The following is a 19590-nucleotide window of genomic DNA, read 5'->3' on the forward strand; positions in this document are numbered from 1 at the left end:
TTTCTCACACATCCGGCCTTTATGCACACAAGCATTGAGGTGATTCGCCTTGATCAAGTTGACATCACTCCCACATAAAATATGCACAGCGACACCGACACTCAAAACCTGAAAAATAAGACAAGTGAATCCATCTGCATTGCGAGTCATTTCTCCCTCCTTCCTGCCAGGCGACTGATGAATTCCTTAGGCTCGGCCTTCAAACCCATTAGTCGACCCGAGTCACCTGAAATCCGAAAGCAGTGCCACACAGATTTACGTGTTCCACATGATTTGATTCTATGAGGTACCATAAACATGTAAAAACAAAATGCTCTACTATCTCTGTACCGTCAATGAGATTTGTGTTCAGTGCAGTTCTTTCAATGGCAGAGAAAACCCATTTTTTTTAAATGTGAAAAGAAACCAAAAGAAAAGAAAAGAAAAAAATCTGACTTCTACTGATGAGCTGTTTTGTTAGTATATTTTTGGTTTTTATGTTTTGGGTTTTTATATTAACTGTACAGCTCAATCTTGGCAGAAAGGTAAAGCGAAAAAAAAGTACAAAAGATAAAGACATTCTTGGGATATTTTCTCTATATATGTTGTACCTGTTACTGCTGGTACTGTATCTGGTATTCTGGCTCTGTCTAAATCACTGGACTTCTGTAGTTCTTCACTAGTATCTTGAAAAGGCATTTCTCTGGTTTTCTCAATGGCAGAAATGTTTGTCTTATTTAAATGGATTCTACCACTTTTTGTTCTTATTGATATTATACTAGTCTAATAGAAATGACCTGACAAAAATATGTTGATGCAAAAGCAAACTGAAATAAACATTGATTGATGTACAGAGTTGAGAGCTCTCTTTCATTGCAATCAGTTGCTGTTGTCTTGCTTGTCAGCATAGGGTGGTGGTTCCTGATGATTTACAGAGGATCATCTGGGCTTCCCCACATCATGGATTCTCACCTAGACTGGGTGCAAGGTAGACACAAATGCATTTTTCACAAATGGTATTACCGTGATAAATAAATAATTTCCCTGCATTCCACATATCATATCATTGCTTAAAAAGTATTACAAATATTTTGCATCCACCGCAGTTTGTAATTTTGGGCTGAGATATTTTTAGACCATTTGAATCCATTATGGTAAATTCCTCCATATGCCTACACTGTATTGTATTTCAATTTAATAACACTTTATTCTTATACTCCACTAGACTTCAGAGGTACATATTGTACCTTTACTAGCACCTTTTTATTATTATTATTATTAGTATTAATATATCTATCACTAATACAATTACAAAACAGTATGTAAAACAATTAAATATAGCCCCACCACAATGGTAAATACTGGTAACACAAGTACATCAGCAATAAAATAAATAAATGATAGAAGACATAAAATAACTGTGAAAGGTTCCGTTTTTTTACATTGAGCTGACGTGACATAATATGTACTAGCATGATATATAACTACTTAAGAACAGTGTGAGTGGGGAAGTTCTGATTCGATGCAATATTGTATATCAAACCACTCCATAAAGTGTCATGCATTACATAATGCATCACAATAAATAACGCGCTGCTAAACCTTTAAAAAGGAAACTAAATACACAATGCATGCGTTTCCCTCAACATCATCAGAGACAGGAGCTTCACACCCATGAATGGCCCATGGCCAGCATGTAGACGAGACTTTATTTCCGGACTTCTGTGCAATCGGATTCAGACTCGGAGCCAATTTCTCGTTCAGCCAATCAAACCCAGAGTCAGCGCTGTGGCGACCAATCGGATTGCCGGACCGCGGGTGCTCGTCCCGCCCCGCGTTCATTCAGCAGATAGTTCTGATCTCGGTTCGGGGATCCTGGATGCAGTTAGCTCGCGGTGATCTGTGTGTCAAAGAGAGCATATATGATGTTAGCAATGCCACCTCTGAGATGTGCTGCCCCAAATGGAAAGGCACCGAACTTACGTTAAAACCTGAGCTAGTGTTACACAGTTATATTCATTCGCTTGATGCATGGGTTCGTTGTGTACTTCTTTAAACGACAATGGCAAGTTCGGGCGGAGAACCGAAGTGTGGCGGAAAGTAGCGGCTGACGTTCACAGCGACAGGGCACTCAGGACAGGTCATGTCTCTTCGGCTACTTTCGTGGCTGCTGCTGCTGCTGCTCCTGGATCTGTTCCGACATGAAGTCCTGGGAGCTCATGCAGACCCGGTGTCGTTACCCAGTGCTGCACGCACATTGGTTTGGGGACCCGGACTCGAAACGAACGCCGTCCTTCCTGCTCGGTTCTTCTTCGTGCAGGCGGCAGACAGCTCGGGGAGAAAGTAAGTGAACCCTCGGCCTGCTGACCACAGCCAGGTCGCGCTGCTTCCCCCCCAGTCTCAGCAAACTGTAAAATGTTATTGGCAAAGCAATGCTCCACGTAGCATTATCCTCCGTTTGGATTATTGTACGATGGTGTCAGTTTGAACACATGTATGTATTTTAGTGGCATGAAACATAATTTCTGTGTTTGTGTATTTTATTTAATTACAGCAAGAACATGTGAGAAAGTTGTATGGCAGTGTTATATTTGTTAAACAACTCTCCAAGCAGCAAATGTGCAGCCCCCCACCCCAATAAGGTTTTAGGTTATGTCTCCACCTTTCTCCAGTGTTTGTTTTTACAAGAAAATACTTTACGGGGACTTGAAAGGCCAGATGTTAATTTTTCCACTCGGAAATTAATTTACTCAAATTTGAAAACCCTCATGATTCCATCCTGATTTCGACAATGAACAACAATAAATATTGTCTCATGTTTGGGTCAGTGTGGTGTCCTGGCCTCGATACAAACATGACTGATGAACTATAACCTTCTTCCAGTTGTCTGGACGTGGGACAATGTTGCTGTATTTTTCATTAGCACCTGAGGACTGCATGACGACTAGGCAGGAAAACGTAGTGAAAAGCTTTTTTTCAATCATGTTGGCATTTTAAACTAGCCAATAGTGAGAGACGGTGGGAGAGCGGAGAGGAAAGTATGCAGCCCAAGAGAGAAAGAGTCAGACAACCTCCAATAACCCCCTTTCATCAAAAGGCTCCCATGGGCCCAAGGAAGGCATCGCCCTCAGTTACTCTGTGGGTGTCACTTTCACACATGCTTTGAGTGTCTAGAGGGATCAGCTTCTCACTTCCATCTCTGTCTAGAGCAAAATAAAACTACATTATTGTTATCTGCTGGGACATGAGACACACAATATCATCATTCCACTATCAAGAAGCCATTATATTGTATTTGTAACAACTGACTTCCTGTTTTAGGGCACACCTTGGAATATTGAATTACAAGATATAGAGTCACAGTATTGAGCATTGATTTTAAGTGCAGTCAAGGCAAATATTCCTAAGCTAGCTCGGTCTGTTTCAGTCCCAATGTCCGTTCAAGACGTTTTGTACATTTCTTATTGTGTTAAACTAAGCGTTTTAGTAGGTGGGAAGTTGTGTTGATGTCTTTCGGCCTCTGCTCTTTCTTAATGGGAGCACATTCTCCACGTTTTCTCCCTCCCCAGTTTAACAACGTCGCCCGGTGAGAAGACCTTTGAGGTCAAGATGGTGACCCCAGTGGAGGAGTTCACCAGAATTTGGATCCAGATCCTGGATCGTCACGACGGCTCCTTCCTGGTTCGCTACAGAATGTACGCCACCTACACGGACCTCCACATCCACATTCTGCTCAAGGACAAGCATGTGGCCAAGTCACCGTTCATTCTCAAAGGTGGAGCACAATCCATGATTCCTACAAAATATCTTTGAGGATGACATTTGTGGGTAGGGGGGTTTTGGGTGACTGATTTATTTTTATTTTTTAAAGTCAGTTGAAAGAGAAAGATCATAAAGCCTCTTTGTTTTTTCTCTGCAGGCCCAGTCTACCATGAGGGCTGCGACTGCCCCCAGCCCAGTGGTTCTGTATGGGAGGCCCACATGCACTGTCCTCAGTCCTTCCCTCAGATAGACCAGGACCTGGCCATCTATTCGAGTGTTGACCCAGACGTTAATGCGCAGGAGATCCCGCAGCGCTTTGGACAGAGACAGAGCCTCTGCCACTACACCGTTAAAGACAACAGGGTAACTCACGCTTCAGAAACGCCAGACATGAGCAATAAGATAAACAATGCATATCAGCCATATATGTGTCCAACTGTAACTATAACATTCAAGTAGTTTGACCAAAAAACGATGTATAGCCCCAGTTCCTCTCTCAAATACTATCATGACCAGAGGGCAGTTTAGTAGCAATGGGTATAATTTACTTTGCCTGAAAAGTAATTAGAGGCCATGTGATAATGTAAAGTGGGCCAGGCCCAGGAGAGCCTGGAGCTATGTGACACACCTGGAAGAATTGTCTTATCTAGCAGGTGTTCAAGGGTACAATCTTTTTAAAATACGAGTGTGGACGTCAGTCCAGGCTCCTGTAATGGCGATGCGTCTAAAGCCCCATGGCCACAGTGCTAGCATTACCTGGGACGTCCAGTAATCGATCGGTTGTCTGGGATCTACAACCCCTTTGCTCCAATCTGTTTTGAGCGTTGAGCTTTCAATTGTATTTCAATAGTTATAACATGAAAATTAACAATGGATAAAGTCATGCAACAGTTTAAAAAAAAGTTATATATGTATATAATTTGTTTAACTGTTGCACACAACTGATAAAACACCTTTTATTAAAAGTTCACTCTTTAAGCTGGTAATGCATGTTCTTCATCAGCGGACAGAGTTTGCAGTTGAGAACTCCTGTGACGTTTTCTTTTATGTTGATTTGGCTTTTGATGTCGTATTCTCTTAGGTCTACGTTCAAACCTTTGGAGAGCATGTCGGTTTCCGTATCTTCATGGACGCCATCCTATTGTCACTCTCCAGAAAGGTAAGCTCTTCTTGAACCATCTTTTAAATCGGTCAATGTTTCATCTTTAAACCCGTTTTTCGTGTTTCATTTGTCGCTTGTTTCCGTTGCATTGTCCGCTCAGGTGCAGCTCCCTGATATTGAGTTCTTTGTGAACCTGGGTGACTGGCCGTTGGAGAAGAGAAAACCCACTGAGAGGATGCATCCCATCTTTTCCTGGTGTGGCTCTAACAATACCAGAGATATTGTCATGCCCACCTATGACCTGACTGAGTCTGTCCTTGAGACCATGGGAAGGTAAGGGGTGCACCCGTAGCACAAACACCATATGCATTTTTTGATTCAGTCACAATATTCATAGTTGGCAATATCATTAAGTCTGTGCAATAGTAGTGAGTGTGTGACCACAGTCTACCGATCATACCTCGGAACCCTTAAAGGGACACTGCACTGAAAATGGTATCTTCTGAGTATGTACTCCTCCCTTCCTGGTGGCTCTGAAAAAGTGTGTAGCTTGCTTCAGAGTGGAAGACGGGCGTTCTAGTCAGCTTGGACACATTGCTGTCCAGTAGTCATAAAGAGGAGTTTACAATTTGCTCTTCTTCCCTCAGCAGAGGACGAGGAGGGGCGGGGGAACAAGAAGGCTAGTGTACACACAGTCTGAATAATGTGGAGCCAAAATAAACCTGTGCCGAGATGCTCATTATTTCCTCTGCATCGCTTCATGCATTTTTGCTGTGTGTGACAGCGGAAGAAATATTTGCCAACAAATATTTGATTAGGCGCCTAGTTTTCTGCTCTGCAGAAATTCTCACCTTGTATTGTGTGTTACTCGCCTCATCTGTAGCCGCCGATCTCTGCGTGACAAAAAGTATGCATCGTCCATAACTTTGACAGATGCTGAGATGAATAACTTGGAAAACATCCTGTCCACCCAATGAATAGAGTAAGTCTGGACATGATGTCAGTGCAGGCCAACACGGGGCCGCCGTGGCCGGAGAAGGACGCCACGGCCTTCTGGAGGGGCCGGGACAGTCGGCAGGAACGCCTGGATCTGGTCAAGCTCTCCAGGGCTCAGCCCGACGCGATAGACGCAGCTTTCACCAACTTCTTCTTCTTCAAACATGACGAGGGCCTCTATGGGCCGCTGGTCAAACACGTCTCTTTCTTTGACTTTTTCAAGGTGAGTGCTCCAGCATGGCCGGTTTTGATTTATTTCACACAACATATCTCGGAGTCCTCATTACGTGATGTTTTTGGTCATAACATCACATCATGGTGAAGAGACGCCAGACACAGTAAGACACTTGGAAGCACTTTGCAGCTTTCAGCAAATTGCTTTACACAACCATAAGCAGTTTTTCAGAAGCTGATTTGAAAGATAGGCACTTAATTTATTTTTTCTGTCCCATTTCCACCACCAGTACAAGTACCAAATAAGCATAGACGGCACTGTTGCCGCATATAGACTGCCTTACCTCTTGGCCGGAGACAGTGTGGTCTTAAAGCAGGATTCTGGCTACTACGAGCATTTCTACACTGAGCTGCGGCCGTGGGAGCACTACATCCCTGTCAGGGCGGACCTCGGAGACCTGCTGCAAAAGATCCAGTGGGCTCGTGACCACGATGGAGAGGTGATGATGATAATGATAAATGTGGCCATTCCGAATAATATTTGGGGGTGAATGCTGGGATGTCGTGATATTTGACTCAGTGGCAATGTACAGACCTTTTTTAAGAATAAACATGGATAATAATAATAAATTTGCTCCGATTGTTACTCTTTCAGGCAAAGAAAATTGCACTGGCGGGTCAGCAGTTTGCTCGCAATCACCTTATGGGCAACAACATATTTTGTTACTACTACAAACTTTTTCAGGTAACATTTTGGCAGTTTTAGAGTCACTGATGTGACGGTGTGTTCCTTTGGCACTGTATGCCCTTATTTATGTGACAATACGGTGTAATAATTGCACATTATGTTTTTCCTTGCCTGTTCCATTCCTCTATGTAAGTTCAATACTCTTCTTCTTCTTATAGGAGTATGCCAAACTCCAGGTCACAGAGCCCAAGGTTCGAGAAGGCATGGAGCATGTAGAGCAGCCCAGTGACGAGATGTTTCCATGTTCCTGCCACAGGACGAGGGTAAGGGACTTTTTTTTCTGTTACCCTTTCCTTCAACTTAAAGGTTCACACTCGTAACCAGGACAACACCAGTAGAGTCTAGACCCACTGACTGAATTGCAGGATAAACACAGCTGTAATTATTAATGTTAATTATGGCCCTGTTCCATTTAGCTGGGCCAGGGCCTAATACTGGTAGTAATATTTAAACTTTGGCTCCCTCTGCTGTATGTAAGGTGTTACTGTAACCTGCTCAATAAATGCCAGCTGAACATAGAAATGTAGAGCAGCCCAGTATTGACGTGTCCCCATGTTCCTGCCACAGGATGAGGGTATGGGACCCGAGTGACTTTGTCTTGGTTAACCTCACCTCACAGGACAGTAAAGGGACTAGTCAGGCACCATCAGTGAAAAGAGCTGTGTGGCCAATGGATATGTGAGACCTTTAAATATAATAAAGGGAAACCATAAGCGAAAATGTCCATATATTCTTCTATTCAATTTTTTCTGCGGGGTGTAAACATTTTTTGTATTTAAATAAGTAAAAATTAAAACCAAACTGCTGAGCAGAAGTACCCTGCCGCTTATAGGATTTTTCAAATGACATATTATTTTTAGTTTCTGATGGTACGCTTCTCCCCACATGTTAAATAAATCCAGTTAACAGTTACCGGTAGTTTTGAGTGCTGGAACAGATATTATCTTGTCTATTGACCCCACTTCTCCGATTCCAATCTTAATCTATTTGTTGTTGTTTTTTTCAGGTAAAGGATGAACTTTGATTGACCCGGGATCCAGTTACAGAGCAACCCTTCATAACTGATGTACTGCCAAATAATGTCTGTTAATTAATTGTATGACTATGATATGAATATTGAATATCTAATTTTTTTAAATAAATCTTTGTTTTGTATATTAAAAGGGATCAATTTTCTACATTTGTTGTATACACATGCACACAAACTCACTGCAAAAGCAAATATACACATGTCGAAGTCAGTACATATATTGCTTACAAGTTGTGTAATTTAGTAAAGCTGTAATGCATCCTCCTGAACAGTAGATGTCGCCTTGAGTCAGGTTCCACTCATCGGATATCAGAGAAGAAACCTCGAAACTATCAAAATTGACAAGCAGGGTTAAAAGAAATGTCACGCGTCATATATAAACACCTGCGCAGTGAGTTGTCTGCACGCGCCGAAAGGCTAACTAATTAGGCTACTGTCCCTTTTATGTCTAACTCCGCCTCCAGTAACCCATTCAACGTCGCAGCTGCTGGGACACTGCGCATGTGCCAGCCCCCCCTCCCATCACGCAATGGCCGAGTTTTACGAGGTAAATATCAAACATTCGCCACCAGCATGAGTAACTCATGTCAGTAAACCGGTAGAACAGCCTATTTTAAGTTGTTTCTTGTAAAGCTCGCTATATTGTCACGTCTTTCTTATGCATTACAAATGCATATCGTTGGGAAACTAGAAGTAGTGTTCACTGACTTCTCACCGGCTTTCAGGACACGGTGAAAGTGCCCTTCGGGACAAAGTCTCTGGATGCGGCGATGTGTCTCCCTGCTGCGGCGACAGATGTGCAGACAGCCGTCATTCTCACACATGGGGCGGGTGGAGACATGCACTTTAAACATCTGGTTTCTTTGGCTCACGCCTTGGCTTCAAATGGATTCCTTTGTTTCCGTTTCACGTGTAAAGGTTTAAATTTGGGTTATAAAGTCAAGGCGTACCGCGCTGTGTGGGTAAGAGTTTCAGTCTAGACAACAATCCTGTGCAACTATCAGCGGATTCAGAATCAGCAGGACGCTGTGACACACTTGTGTTTTCCCCCTAGGACTTCTTGAAATCTCTGCAGAGGTTTACCATAAAGCACATATTCGTTGGAGGTAAGCAACACTTACTTTGAATTTGGCTACAATAAAAAGACACAATTAAGCATTTGGCAATTGACCATGTATTTAAGTGCAGAGTTTAATTTCTGAGGTGTTGGTAGTTAAATGGACACAAATAGACGGATCAATAAAAGTTCTTATAATGGTTTATATTCTGAAAATGCACATTGTATAATGTATGGAATTATAATTTCCCGTATTGGTTAATCTGCCCTCAAACATTTCCAGGCCTTGCCAACATTGTCCATTGCTAAAAAATTCAAAGAAAGAGAGAAAATACAATATGAAATCCCGCACTCGGCAAGTATGCTTCCTTGTCTCGAAAGTTCTGTGACCCCCTCCACAGGAAGGTCAATGGGATGTCGTGCTGCTGCATCTTTAGCCAGGCAGCTGAGTGATGAATCCGAGGATGCAGTGCAGGGTGTCATCTGCCTGTCTTTTCCCCTGCATCCTCCGGCACAGACGCATGCCCATCTGCAGCGAAGTGAGGATCTTCGGGGGCTACCGGAGCACCTGCCTGTGCTGTGTGTGTCAGGCACTGAGGACAACATGTGTGACAGGGTGAGGACGCTTGGGGGGTCTTTTTTATTATACAGTTGTAGGGTTTTCATGTGTGTTTAGGCATTAAGCATTTCATTTATTAATCATTCCATTGTTTTGTATACTGATTTTATTTTGTTCTTATTTTGCTTTTTGCTTGCTCAGGTTCTTTTTGAAAGGATGGTAAAAAAAATGAAAGCTGAGGTTGAGGTTTTCTGGCTGAAAGGAGGCAACCATGGACTGACAGTGAAGGGAAGGTCGGAGGATTCTGTGCTGGATGAAGTGAATTTACAAGTCGTCACCTGGTTGAGTAAACAGGGTGCATAGATACATTCAGTTATTCTTTATTTTCTTTGTTTTGTTATGTTCTTTCTTGTTCAATAAAGGATTTTTATTTTTGCACAATATGGACAAATGGTGTTGTATTTTTTTATCAGACATTCTTGAAAACTAAATGGAGAAATTATTCAGCGCTACCAAAAAATAATAATAATAATGATCCCAAATTATTTGTTAAACTTTCTTTTAGTTATTTATTTCATATTATAAAATAGATTTTACATTTTCAAGCTTACTAGCAAATACACTTCCAGAGATGGGCCCTTGAGTTCTCTCTAAAGACATTTTACAATACATGTACAAAAGAGAAGATGTAATAAAGAGAAGAACATATATTTGTGTAATGCTAGGGAGAGATAAAGATCTATTAAAGAAACATGTAATACAGTACAACCGTAGACAGTTTTATGTTTAACCCTTGTGTTGCCTTAGGGTCATTTTGACCCGAATCAATATTACACCCTCCCCCCGCCTTTGGGTCATTTTGACCCGATTCAATGTTTCACCCTCCTGTTACCTTTATATTTACTAACATATTTTACCCTTTGGGTTAAATTTGACGCCAGCAATTAAAACCTCCAGAAAATTATTAGAATTAATATTGTTTTCCAAGTTTAAGTGTGAGGCACTTTATGTTTGTTTGTTGACTACCGAAAGAACACCGACATTAAACATTGAATGGGGTCAAATTAATCCTAAAGCGGGGGGAGGGTGTAATATTGATTCGGGTCAAAATGACCCTAAGGCAACACAAGGGTTAAGAGAGATGCATTTAATTAATCTAATGTTTGAAAAAATATTGCTTACAATTAATAAAGCAGGGTTTCTTGAATTTACATTTGTGAAAACTGAAAGTATTACAATCATGTGTTTTCCTGAGTCATATTGTGTAGTACACCAAACAACACATTCCTTTAACGCATCAATATTCTCATTAATAAAAGTACATAGCTTTTACAAAAAAATGCACACCAGTTTCTGGACATCCATTACAGAAACTAAAACTCAAATCAATGACCCTGACATAGTTTTCTGCTGGATATAATTAACGATTTTTAAGGAACATCCCACCAAAAGGCCATGACTACTAATATCCGACCCTCAAACGATCCTCAACGTGTTCTCTGTGCCTTTAAGAAAAAGTCTGACGTTTACATCTAGTCGAATACAATTGGCTGTCTGACTTCCGTATTGTTTTGTTGGTGGGGGGGAAACATGGCAGGAGAACCGTGGAACAGGGTAAACATTGCGTTTCCCGGTGCCGTGTCTCGTGTCCGTGTCCGTTTCAGTTTAACTACAGGTACGAGTCATTGTTCGGATGCTAATTAACTACAAATGCCCATGATACGCGCCGTCTGGCGCAAAACTCTGCGCCAGACACTCTGAATGTGCCGCTTGCAACCCACGTGTTGGGGCATATGTCCACTGTGCAGTAATGATGAACAGTTGTATTTTATCGGTGGATGAACTGTAACGTTTGACTGTGGTTGCTGTTATGCAGATGCACGCGTTAAAGACTTGTTGGTGGAAAATGAGATGGTGCTTAAACTTATTCGGAGTGAGATTCTTCAAACGGAGGTACGAGTTCTCTACGAGCTGATGTACGTCCTGAACAACAGCTCCAGAGGCAACAAGACGTTCAAAGGCGTAAAGCAGGTGAGGGCTGTGAATACATCCTCTACATCAGGCCACTACATGTTATGATGTAATTTGTTTTTAACTATCTACTGGCTCTTTAGCACTCTGATATTATTTTTTATTTTTTATTATTATTATTTTATTTATTATTATTATTATTAGGGTCCTCATGACGACTTCTTCGTAAAGGAACCTATTGTTTTTCTAAAAATTATTATTCACGTTCTTCTTGAGCAATGAAAGTGTTTTGGGGGCCTTTATCATATCCCAAACGTTGTAACATTTGACATGCATATCAGGACTGGTGAACATTTTGATAATTTAGAGGTAAACATTTAAACCTTGAAACCCCCCAATCAACTGCAGTCAACTAATTGTATTTTACTCAAATAGAGGATTGGTTGTGAACCACAATATGTCAGTAACTTATGAGGATCATTTACTGACTGCACTCTTTTCCCCTCTCCTAGTGATATATTTCATGGGGGCAGTTTTGCTCTTGTGTATTTCCGACGCTGAGTACATGATACATATGCACATACAGTACATATATCCTTATAAGTAACTATTCATTTGTATACATTACATACTCTTTGGGCTTGTTTTTATCGACTCATTCTGAAAGAGTTGAGATAATTATATTGGATCTCATTGATGATGCATTCCATTAAGCCGACTGCCTGCAGGCACATTTCAAGAAATATAATCGGATTGATTGGGGTGATGAGGCACTTAAAATGAGCAGATATATTTTCCCAACACTTGCTGCGTTCACACCAAATGCGTTGCGAGTAGATTCAATGCAAAGTCAATGCACAGACACGAATGGATGCAAATAAAGCACATTGATATTAATGTTATGAACCCAAACACGAGTGCGTTGTGAATATTCATGTGAACGCAGCATTACGCATTTAACTTGACTGCGATATGTTGCCATGCTTCTTGTCTAGCCCTCGCAGTGGTGGCGGTGTTAGATTTTGCCCTGATTATGGTCTGGAATTCCTCATATGCGTACATGATCATCTCCTGCTTGTCAGCGGAGAAAAAAGAGGCTTTTCCTTTTGAGTTTATTTGCCTTTGTGCTGTTAGAAAGTCATTGTTTCGGTGATGAACGCTTCACCCTTTTTGAAGTAGAACGCGCAACTATCCATATTACTGAAGTCTGGTTCGAATTAACCAGATTGTTTGAGAAAACTGAGATAGCCTAATTTCAATCATCAGATTAATTTAAGATGGCTAATATGACATTTGATTGACTTGGTTGAACCACGTCAGAGGAATAGGGCCCTGGTGATGGGGACACATGCAAGGATTAAGGATTAGGTCTTAAACAAGACAACGCGAGATAAAAGCTCACTGATGTGCCTTTTTATTAACGTCACATATTGCGCCTCATCTCTCACAGGTTGAACAATGCATAAACAGGCTGAAGAGCATGAAGCTTGACGTGGCTCTCCAGGAGCTGACCGAGCTGTGTCCCAACAGAATTCAAAGGTACATAGAAAGCTTCATTGTCTCAAATGTGATGTGCTGATAATTGTTTATGAACATAGAGGCCATCAAACACAGTTGTTGCTGTCTGTGAAAGCTTGCATGGCTTAATTACAATACACTATAAACAAACACTGAAGGCACTGGAGCTTGATCAGCCTATTGCAGACCAATAATATCGATGGGGCCCATCTTCCACATCATGTCAGGTCATTTCTATGGTGTAGGTTTTGTGTGCAATAATAAATCGAATAGCGTTTAAATTAAAAAAATATGTTAAGATGTAATGACTTGCAACTTTACATTTCAGAGTTTAAAAGTATAAGAAGCTAATATAAAATCAGCATATGCTTTTTTGAAATTGTTTTTAATTTTCCAAGTTAAGAGTAACATTGACTAAGTGGCATATCCATCAGTGGCAATAACAATCTCAGAGAGAAACCCGTTTCTAACATGTGAAAGCACTGATAATAAGTATGGTGGCTATTGACTCCTCACTCAGATCACTTAAGCCATGTTAGTTTGCAGCTTCACATTCTTTGAGGCCCACATTACAGCAGTGACTCATGTCGTTGAGTGTGAGGCTGTAATTATCACTGTAATGATGCGTGTGTGTGTGTGTGTGTTTAGGGAACTGAGCATCAAGGCTGGGGAGTGTGACGTCCCCAGTCAACCCATGCTGGAGTGGCTCTGTCTCAAAGTGCTGGGAGCCGGCCAGCTGATGAGCTGCACAATGAGTCGTTGCAGCAGAGCTTTCGCGTATCCTTTTAAAAGTGGTTCAGAAACATGAAGAGTAATCTGACACAGATCTCTTTATTTATTTTTTGCAACTGTGAATCTCTTTGTCTGAATTATGATTGACAGTCTTTGCTTTCTTGATGCCACCTGATGGGTTTGTCCTTAAGATACATATATATTATTCAGACTCACAAAGCAGCAGATGAAATGGGAGGAGTTTGTAATCTCGAACATGGTGATAACCAGCATGCTCAGTCGTCTCTGGTGAGTGCGCTCTTTCTAAAAAGACTGAGAAAGGCAAAACGATGCAGAATTAAACTGCACAAGGTCACGTTGCATGTCGATGGCTCCACATTCCAATAAGGTTTTAGAAAAAAACCATCTCCAATTGAAATCTTTGACTGTCCTCTTTTAAACCTCAATCTGCCGTCCTCGTGCTTCATCAGGGTGATTTTCCGCGGTATCCTGGTCAGCCTGTCCACTCTGTACCAGCAGCTCCTGGAGCTCATCGGAGAAGTAGCCAGCGTCGCGCCCATGCCCTCCCTCAAAGACTTCTCCCTGCCAGCAGAGATGGCTCAGTTCCTGGGTCCTTCTGATGCATTTCTGACCAAAAAGCCAGCAAATGGTCACCATGCTAAATCCGACAAGGAGCAGCAGAAGCAAAAGCAGAGGGGGGAGAAATCTTCTGTAAAAGTCAAGAACCAGGGAGCGATGAGGAAGGTCAACGAAGACCTGGGTGTTTCTATTGAAAGAGGTTTGGAGCTTTTTCATTGTTCTGTATCCTGTGTGACTCATTAGTTGCAGGCCAGTAAGATTACACTCCTATAAAGGACACACTCGTTTACAGGAGGGTGACAAGAGTTCTGAAAACAACATAACCAGTCTGTGGTCTCGGTGCTTTGCGTTCCCAGCTATTGATGGCTGATAAAGTAATCAATGTAGCCGTGCGTGATTTGCACCACATGACATAAGCAAAGCTGTATGTTTATTTTTTTACTCGGTGCTGCATTTTCTCATTGTCTTATTTGTACTGCAGAGTGAACAATGTTACAACAGTATTGACATGACCGTTATTTTTTCAGATGTAGGTCTTGACACTGACATGAAGCCTTTTCCCAAGGTGAGGGATATAACTGAGGTATGTGGGAGAGCCAAATGAAATGTGTCTATATATACAAAAGATATCATGTTTCACCTAATCATCCCATCTCATGATTTTGTTCCCCAAGGGAGAATCCTTCCCACAGAAAAGACAGAAGGCTGACGAGAACCAAAAGTTCCGGAAACGAGTGAGAGCGGCCACTACTTTCACAGACATGGTGACCCAGCTGGAAGAAATGATCCCGTGGTGTAAATCCCAGAAGATGGAAAAGGAAAGACGTGTTTTAAACTTCTTGCTTTTAAAGTGCCAAAGGATGAAATGCCTCGAGGCAGCGGGTTACAAGTAAGAGCAACACTGCAAAATATTGGTCAGTGGTCACTTTATCAGGTACGGCTATGCAATATAATGCAATTCAATCATTTAAATAATTTATTTTGTACTTAATTACCAAAATGAGGGCGCAGAATATTAAAACCCATCCATACATCCATCCTTTATCATCCGCTTAATCCGGGGGAGATATAATTCCTCCATCTTTTCCTGAGCCTTCTGAGGTCTCCTCCCATTTTGACGTGAATATTAAAACCCCTCTGACTATAATGTAGTTCAGGACAACATCACCGCCGAATATTACACTGGCTATAATGTAAAATTATTATGATTATTATTAAAAGCCACATAAATGAAAACTTTTTGACAGAACAGTCGTGTTGGATTGCATTATACTGTCCAGGTGTAACTTTATAAATGTGTTGAGGGAAAAGTACATAAAGTATTCTCTAACATGGGTCCACTAAATACTGATTGCTCCTATGTCTAATTGGTCGTCATCCCCAGCATCCAGAGGAGGTTGCGGACCTTTAGACGGGAAGCCTGCTGGGCTTCAACTCCTCAAGGGTCAGTGCCGAGAGCCTGTCGGTCTTCTGCTGCAGAGAGGGGACACGCTCGCCTGAGAACTCGTGTTCAGACACTCAGGAGTCGATTGAAGTCCTCAACTCTGAGAACTGATGTGAAAAAGGAGCAGCTGAAGGGACAAAGGAAGAAGACTGAGCTATCAGTGTCTGGACTGTCGGAGGACGACCAAATAAACAGGAGTAAATGTGAGACGACATCTCAGACCGCCAGCCATGATGACATCGATGATATATTTGCCTCTGTAGGTTTTTGACGCTTTGGAACAGACACATCCAAGGAAACAATTGACAGCTCAGTATATGACGCATGCCGTTCTGTTTCTAAAGGGAAGATGCCATTTGATGATTGGACATTGTATGAAATGCTAAATATGCAGCAACAGTCACTGTATCACAGAAAGTAACTAGAAGGGGAGATTTCATGTTTTAATAATAGGAATTCTATTCAAGAGGCAGTGACTAATAAGGCATTCAAACATTTCAAATGGAGAATAAAGAACATGTCCTGCTCCTCGGGATTTTTTATTTTGAAATGTTTGAGCACGTCTGCTAAAACAAATGTGAACACAATTAATTAAAATATGCTTTTCAAATCCTTTGACTGTAAACTCCCATATACAAGAACATTGATTTTTCATATTCTATTAGCTGTGCAAACAAATAGTTTTCCCTCTGCTTGGTACATTTGATGCCAATAAATCGTCCAGACTCTGTTAACTATTGCACAACTAATCCACATTTGTGAGGCATACAGTGCAAAAGGAACTGGTTCAAAGAGACTTTTTCGAAAGACTATAGGGTCTGACTGGAATTGTTATTTAACCCATTTACAGATGTATCCATTGACTGGAACTTCGCTCCAGCATGCATACAGTGAACAGTACTTTGTGTTCCACACGATGAAGATGGCACTGCAGTATAATAACATGCATGTCTTGTGCCCAACGCAATACAGATCACTTTTAACGAACCATGCAATTCACAAATGCTTATTTTAGGCAGTAAAAGCCTCGTGGTATTTCTGGCTCCACCTGGTGGAGTTGATAAACGAATGCATTTTGTGATTAGTTCCAGACCGTTGATTGTTTTCGAGAATATGAGAGCAACCTCTCATCCTTTAAGACAGCGTGTGAAAGCAGATGTGTCCATCTTCTCCTTTCACTTGAAGGTGTGCTAGAAACTGAGTGCTGATAGGAACAGAACACAGTGGCAGTCGTACGGTTTAGCAGCCTATCCTCTGCAGAGTATCCTTTGAAGTCAGGTATAAGAATGGTGCAGGTGCCACCACATCCAAAACAGGCAGGTGTCTGGCAGACCATCGCGACTGTGTGTGTTCAGGACTGGAGGCTTTGTACCAAATTAGAAGCTACAGGGTTAGTTTTGCTGCAGCCTGTGTTTTTCCTGCCCACCGTGTTGTCATCCTCTGCTAAATAAGACACAGTCCTCCCATCTCCGCAAATACAACGGTGCAGTTCTCCTCCCCCTCACCGAGCACCGACTGGGTTGAGTTATGGTCTCGCATCAGCCCGCCAGCTATATTTCTCCATTTGAGTGCCGATTTCTGATTCCTGTGCTTTCTGGGTTTCATCTAAATCAATTAGTCAAGGTAAACTTGTGTACTCTCCTGCAGAGGAAAAGCCTTCAATGTCTCCTTTTCGTATAAATAGGCATGTATATGAAGTCTGACGCTTTCTTTTTTTCTCTGCATAAGGTTTGAAGGAGTGACTGAGTATCTCAATGTGTGCTCTATTGAACTACCAATATTTGACATATATTGTCTTACAACATAAAGTAAAAAGAATCAATTCTTCTTTCCAATATTAAGTAAAAAGCACCCTTGTATAAATGAATCTACAAAAACGATGCAGTAGAGATGTGTGCCTTGTTGAAAATTTACAACATGTAATACTGAGGATGATATTATTTTTCATCCAATGCAAAAACACTGACTTTGACCTTACTACTTGTAATTAAGAAATACTAAAAGTAAATGAAATAGCATCGACTGTCTCCACATAGTTTGGCTATATTTAACTCTGAAAAGACTGCAGGCTGTTGAGGTGACTAAGAAGTGTTAACAACTACAGACCTTACCTCAGCCAGTGGTAAACTGGTGCACGGGGAGAGGCCACAACGTGTTGCCAGTAAGCAGGAATGAAATGTAAAAAGCTGACACGTTACTGTCCGTAATTACAACAAACAGCTCTAAAAAATAATCTAATGTACAGGTAAGACAAACATGACCCTGTTACATAATTGGTTGGCCAATTTCTGCAATAGCTCCATGTCATCAATAGTTTATGTTTTTCTTCAGTACACCCGAAGAGCCGGCATCATTATCTGGTTGGGGCAGCACGTTGTCAGCACCGCCTGCTGCCTCAGAGTAAAGAGATCATAGACTGTGAAGCACCCTGTCTGTCTACTGTCAGCCAAGAGGTGTTTAATAGCTTATCATTGTGAAGAGATGGTTGGCCAGGCTGAGTGGTGGAATTGTGCATATTGTTGTTGAAATGTATGGTTCCCCAGGCGTTCTGTGAAAGCATCAGTTATGGCCTGTGGGCACAGTATGACCTAAAACAGGAGAAATAATATAGAGCTGCACTCCGCAATATGCTGATCTTCAGTTTATTGTATTCTCACTTTAATAGCAGAAGGGGAATAGAGAGCCCAAGTGGTTCAGGTCTAAACGTATATGGTTTGGCGTTAAGGAATTCTCAACATTTATAGGTATACAAAATCAATCAGTATCAATCATTATCTCCACAGAGACAACACATAAAGTAGAGCGCCATAGAAACCAACCTAGGGCCTCAAGCTCTTTAGTGCATTTCATTACTCAACCTGGTTTCCAATCTATCAATGATAAAGTATAAGGGTGTACCAAGGTCATGAATAAAGTATGAAAACTACAACAGGAAACATGTACGCTCAAAATGATCATTAAAGCCAGAGGGGTACAGTGAATATAAATGATCCAGCCTTTTAATAAAGTGTACTCTTTACTATAGGGGATTTCATTCCCATGCAATAGTATGATTATGTTTAGAAATATGAACCTTAAAGAGAAGATTTTAATCTAATTTTTCAGAAATCTCTCATTCAGTGAAGTCTAAAAGAAGTTGTATCCCTACATTTATCGATGAAATTAATTGTCATGAGTGTATCTATGGTTATTTTGTGTCCAAGAATATATATGTTGTGTTATGTTTCAGGACAATGTCTCCAAACCTGTACTTATTAAAAATCTTTTGGGAGAGCTTGGTGACAAGCTTTTAATCACCTCTATAAATAAGTCCTAAAAAAGACCCCAGGTGTACCATAACAATCCATTTACTTTACTTATTCTTTTGGTCCTGGAGGACACTATTAGTGCATTGCAATGAAAAAGAGAGCATTGCCTGTGCTGTTACTCATTATAGACTACTAGAGCTTACAAGAGCATACATTTGAATAGGACTTCATATAAGTGTCTTTAACTTCTTGGTTTTCTTAACTGAAAATCTAACTACTTGCTAACAATAAGGATATACACTACCGTTCAAAAGTTTGGGATCACTTAGAAATGACTTTATTTTTCAAAGAAAAGCACTGTTTTTTCAATAAAGATAACATTAAATTAATCAGAAATACACTCTACATTGTTAATGTGGTAAATGACTATTCTAGGTGGAAGTGTCTGGTTTCTAATGAAATATCTCCATAGGTGTATAGAGGCCCATTTACAGCAACTATCACTCCAGTGTTCTAATGGTACATTGTGTTTGCTAATCGCCTTAGAAGACTAATGTCTGATTAGAAAACCCGTGCAATTATGTTAGCACAGCTGAAAACAGTTATGCTGGTGATATAAGCTATACAACTGGCCTTCCTTTGAGCTTGAAGTTTGTAGAACAAAATTAATATTTCAAATATTAATCATTAT

General features: G+C 41.0%; 3 protein-coding genes across 4 annotated transcripts; all 3 read left to right on the plus strand.

Moving 5' to 3' along the window:
• The first annotated feature begins 1843 nt into the window (after nucleotides 1–1843).
• poglut2 (protein O-glucosyltransferase 2) lies at nucleotides 1844–7924 on the plus strand. The gene is made up of 10 exons (XM_056437332.1): nucleotides 1844–2322; nucleotides 3549–3754; nucleotides 3899–4104; nucleotides 4823–4900; nucleotides 5004–5176; nucleotides 5825–6062; nucleotides 6304–6513; nucleotides 6669–6758; nucleotides 6920–7024; nucleotides 7768–7924. The coding sequence occupies exons 1-10, from the start codon at nucleotides 2123–2125 to the stop codon at nucleotides 7783–7785; spliced, it is 1524 nt and encodes a 507-aa protein (XP_056293307.1). The 5' UTR covers nucleotides 1844–2122; the 3' UTR covers nucleotides 7786–7924.
• tex30 (testis expressed 30) lies at nucleotides 7780–9848 on the plus strand. The gene is made up of 6 exons (XM_056437344.1): nucleotides 7780–7827; nucleotides 8256–8338; nucleotides 8517–8753; nucleotides 8846–8897; nucleotides 9250–9464; nucleotides 9609–9848. Exons 2-6 carry the CDS (start codon nucleotides 8321–8323, stop codon nucleotides 9768–9770), a joined length of 684 nt encoding a protein of 227 aa, XP_056293319.1. The 5' UTR covers nucleotides 7780–7827; nucleotides 8256–8320; the 3' UTR covers nucleotides 9771–9848.
• Nucleotides 9849–10997: 1149 nt separating this feature from the next.
• On the plus strand, nucleotides 10998–18924 carry nepro (nucleolus and neural progenitor protein). 2 transcript variants are annotated; one of them, XM_056437809.1, is made up of 9 exons: nucleotides 10998–11082; nucleotides 11284–11438; nucleotides 12829–12917; nucleotides 13545–13673; nucleotides 13839–13916; nucleotides 14099–14406; nucleotides 14735–14790; nucleotides 14882–15096; nucleotides 15592–18924. In XM_056437809.1, exons 1-9 carry the CDS (start codon nucleotides 10998–11000, stop codon nucleotides 15920–15922), a joined length of 1446 nt encoding a protein of 481 aa, XP_056293784.1. In that variant the 3' UTR covers nucleotides 15923–18924. The 2 variants fall into 2 exon arrangements, with proteins under 2 accessions (XP_056293784.1, XP_056293794.1); XM_056437819.1 differs by having other exon boundaries at nucleotides 14735–14772.
• The last annotated feature ends 666 nt before the right edge of the window (nucleotides 18925–19590 follow it).

The sequence above is a fragment of the Pseudoliparis swirei genome, chromosome 2 (genome assembly GCF_029220125.1).
Source record: "Pseudoliparis swirei isolate HS2019 ecotype Mariana Trench chromosome 2, NWPU_hadal_v1, whole genome shotgun sequence".
In the NCBI taxonomy this organism is placed as follows: Eukaryota; Metazoa; Chordata; class Actinopteri; order Perciformes; family Liparidae; genus Pseudoliparis; species Pseudoliparis swirei.

Excerpts from the sequence above, each read along its gene's own strand:
- poglut2 (XM_056437332.1), top strand. The coding sequence starts at position 2,123 with ATGTCTCTTCGGCTACTTTCGTGGCTGCTGCTGCTGCTGCTCCTGGAT. Across the intron at positions 4,901-5,003 it reads TATTGTCACTCTCCAGAAAG|GTGCAGCTCCCTGATATTGA; the intron begins GTAAGCTCTTCT and ends TTGTCCGCTCAG. Across the intron at positions 5,177-5,824 it reads GTCCTTGAGACCATGGGAAG|AGTAAGTCTGGACATGATGT; the intron begins GTAAGGGGTGCA and ends CCCAATGAATAG.
- nepro (XM_056437809.1), top strand. The coding sequence starts at position 10,998 with ATGGCAGGAGAACCGTGGAACAGGGTAAACATTGCGTTTCCCGGTGCC. Across the intron at positions 11,083-11,283 it reads CCGTTTCAGTTTAACTACAG|ATGCACGCGTTAAAGACTTG; the intron begins GTACGAGTCATT and ends GCTGTTATGCAG. Across the intron at positions 13,674-13,838 it reads CGTTGCAGCAGAGCTTTCGC|ACTCACAAAGCAGCAGATGA; the intron begins GTATCCTTTTAA and ends TATATTATTCAG.
- tex30 (XM_056437344.1), top strand. Across the intron at positions 8,754-8,845 it reads AGGCGTACCGCGCTGTGTGG|GACTTCTTGAAATCTCTGCA; the intron begins GTAAGAGTTTCA and ends TTTTCCCCCTAG. Across the intron at positions 9,465-9,608 it reads AGGACAACATGTGTGACAGG|GTTCTTTTTGAAAGGATGGT; the intron begins GTGAGGACGCTT and ends TTGCTTGCTCAG.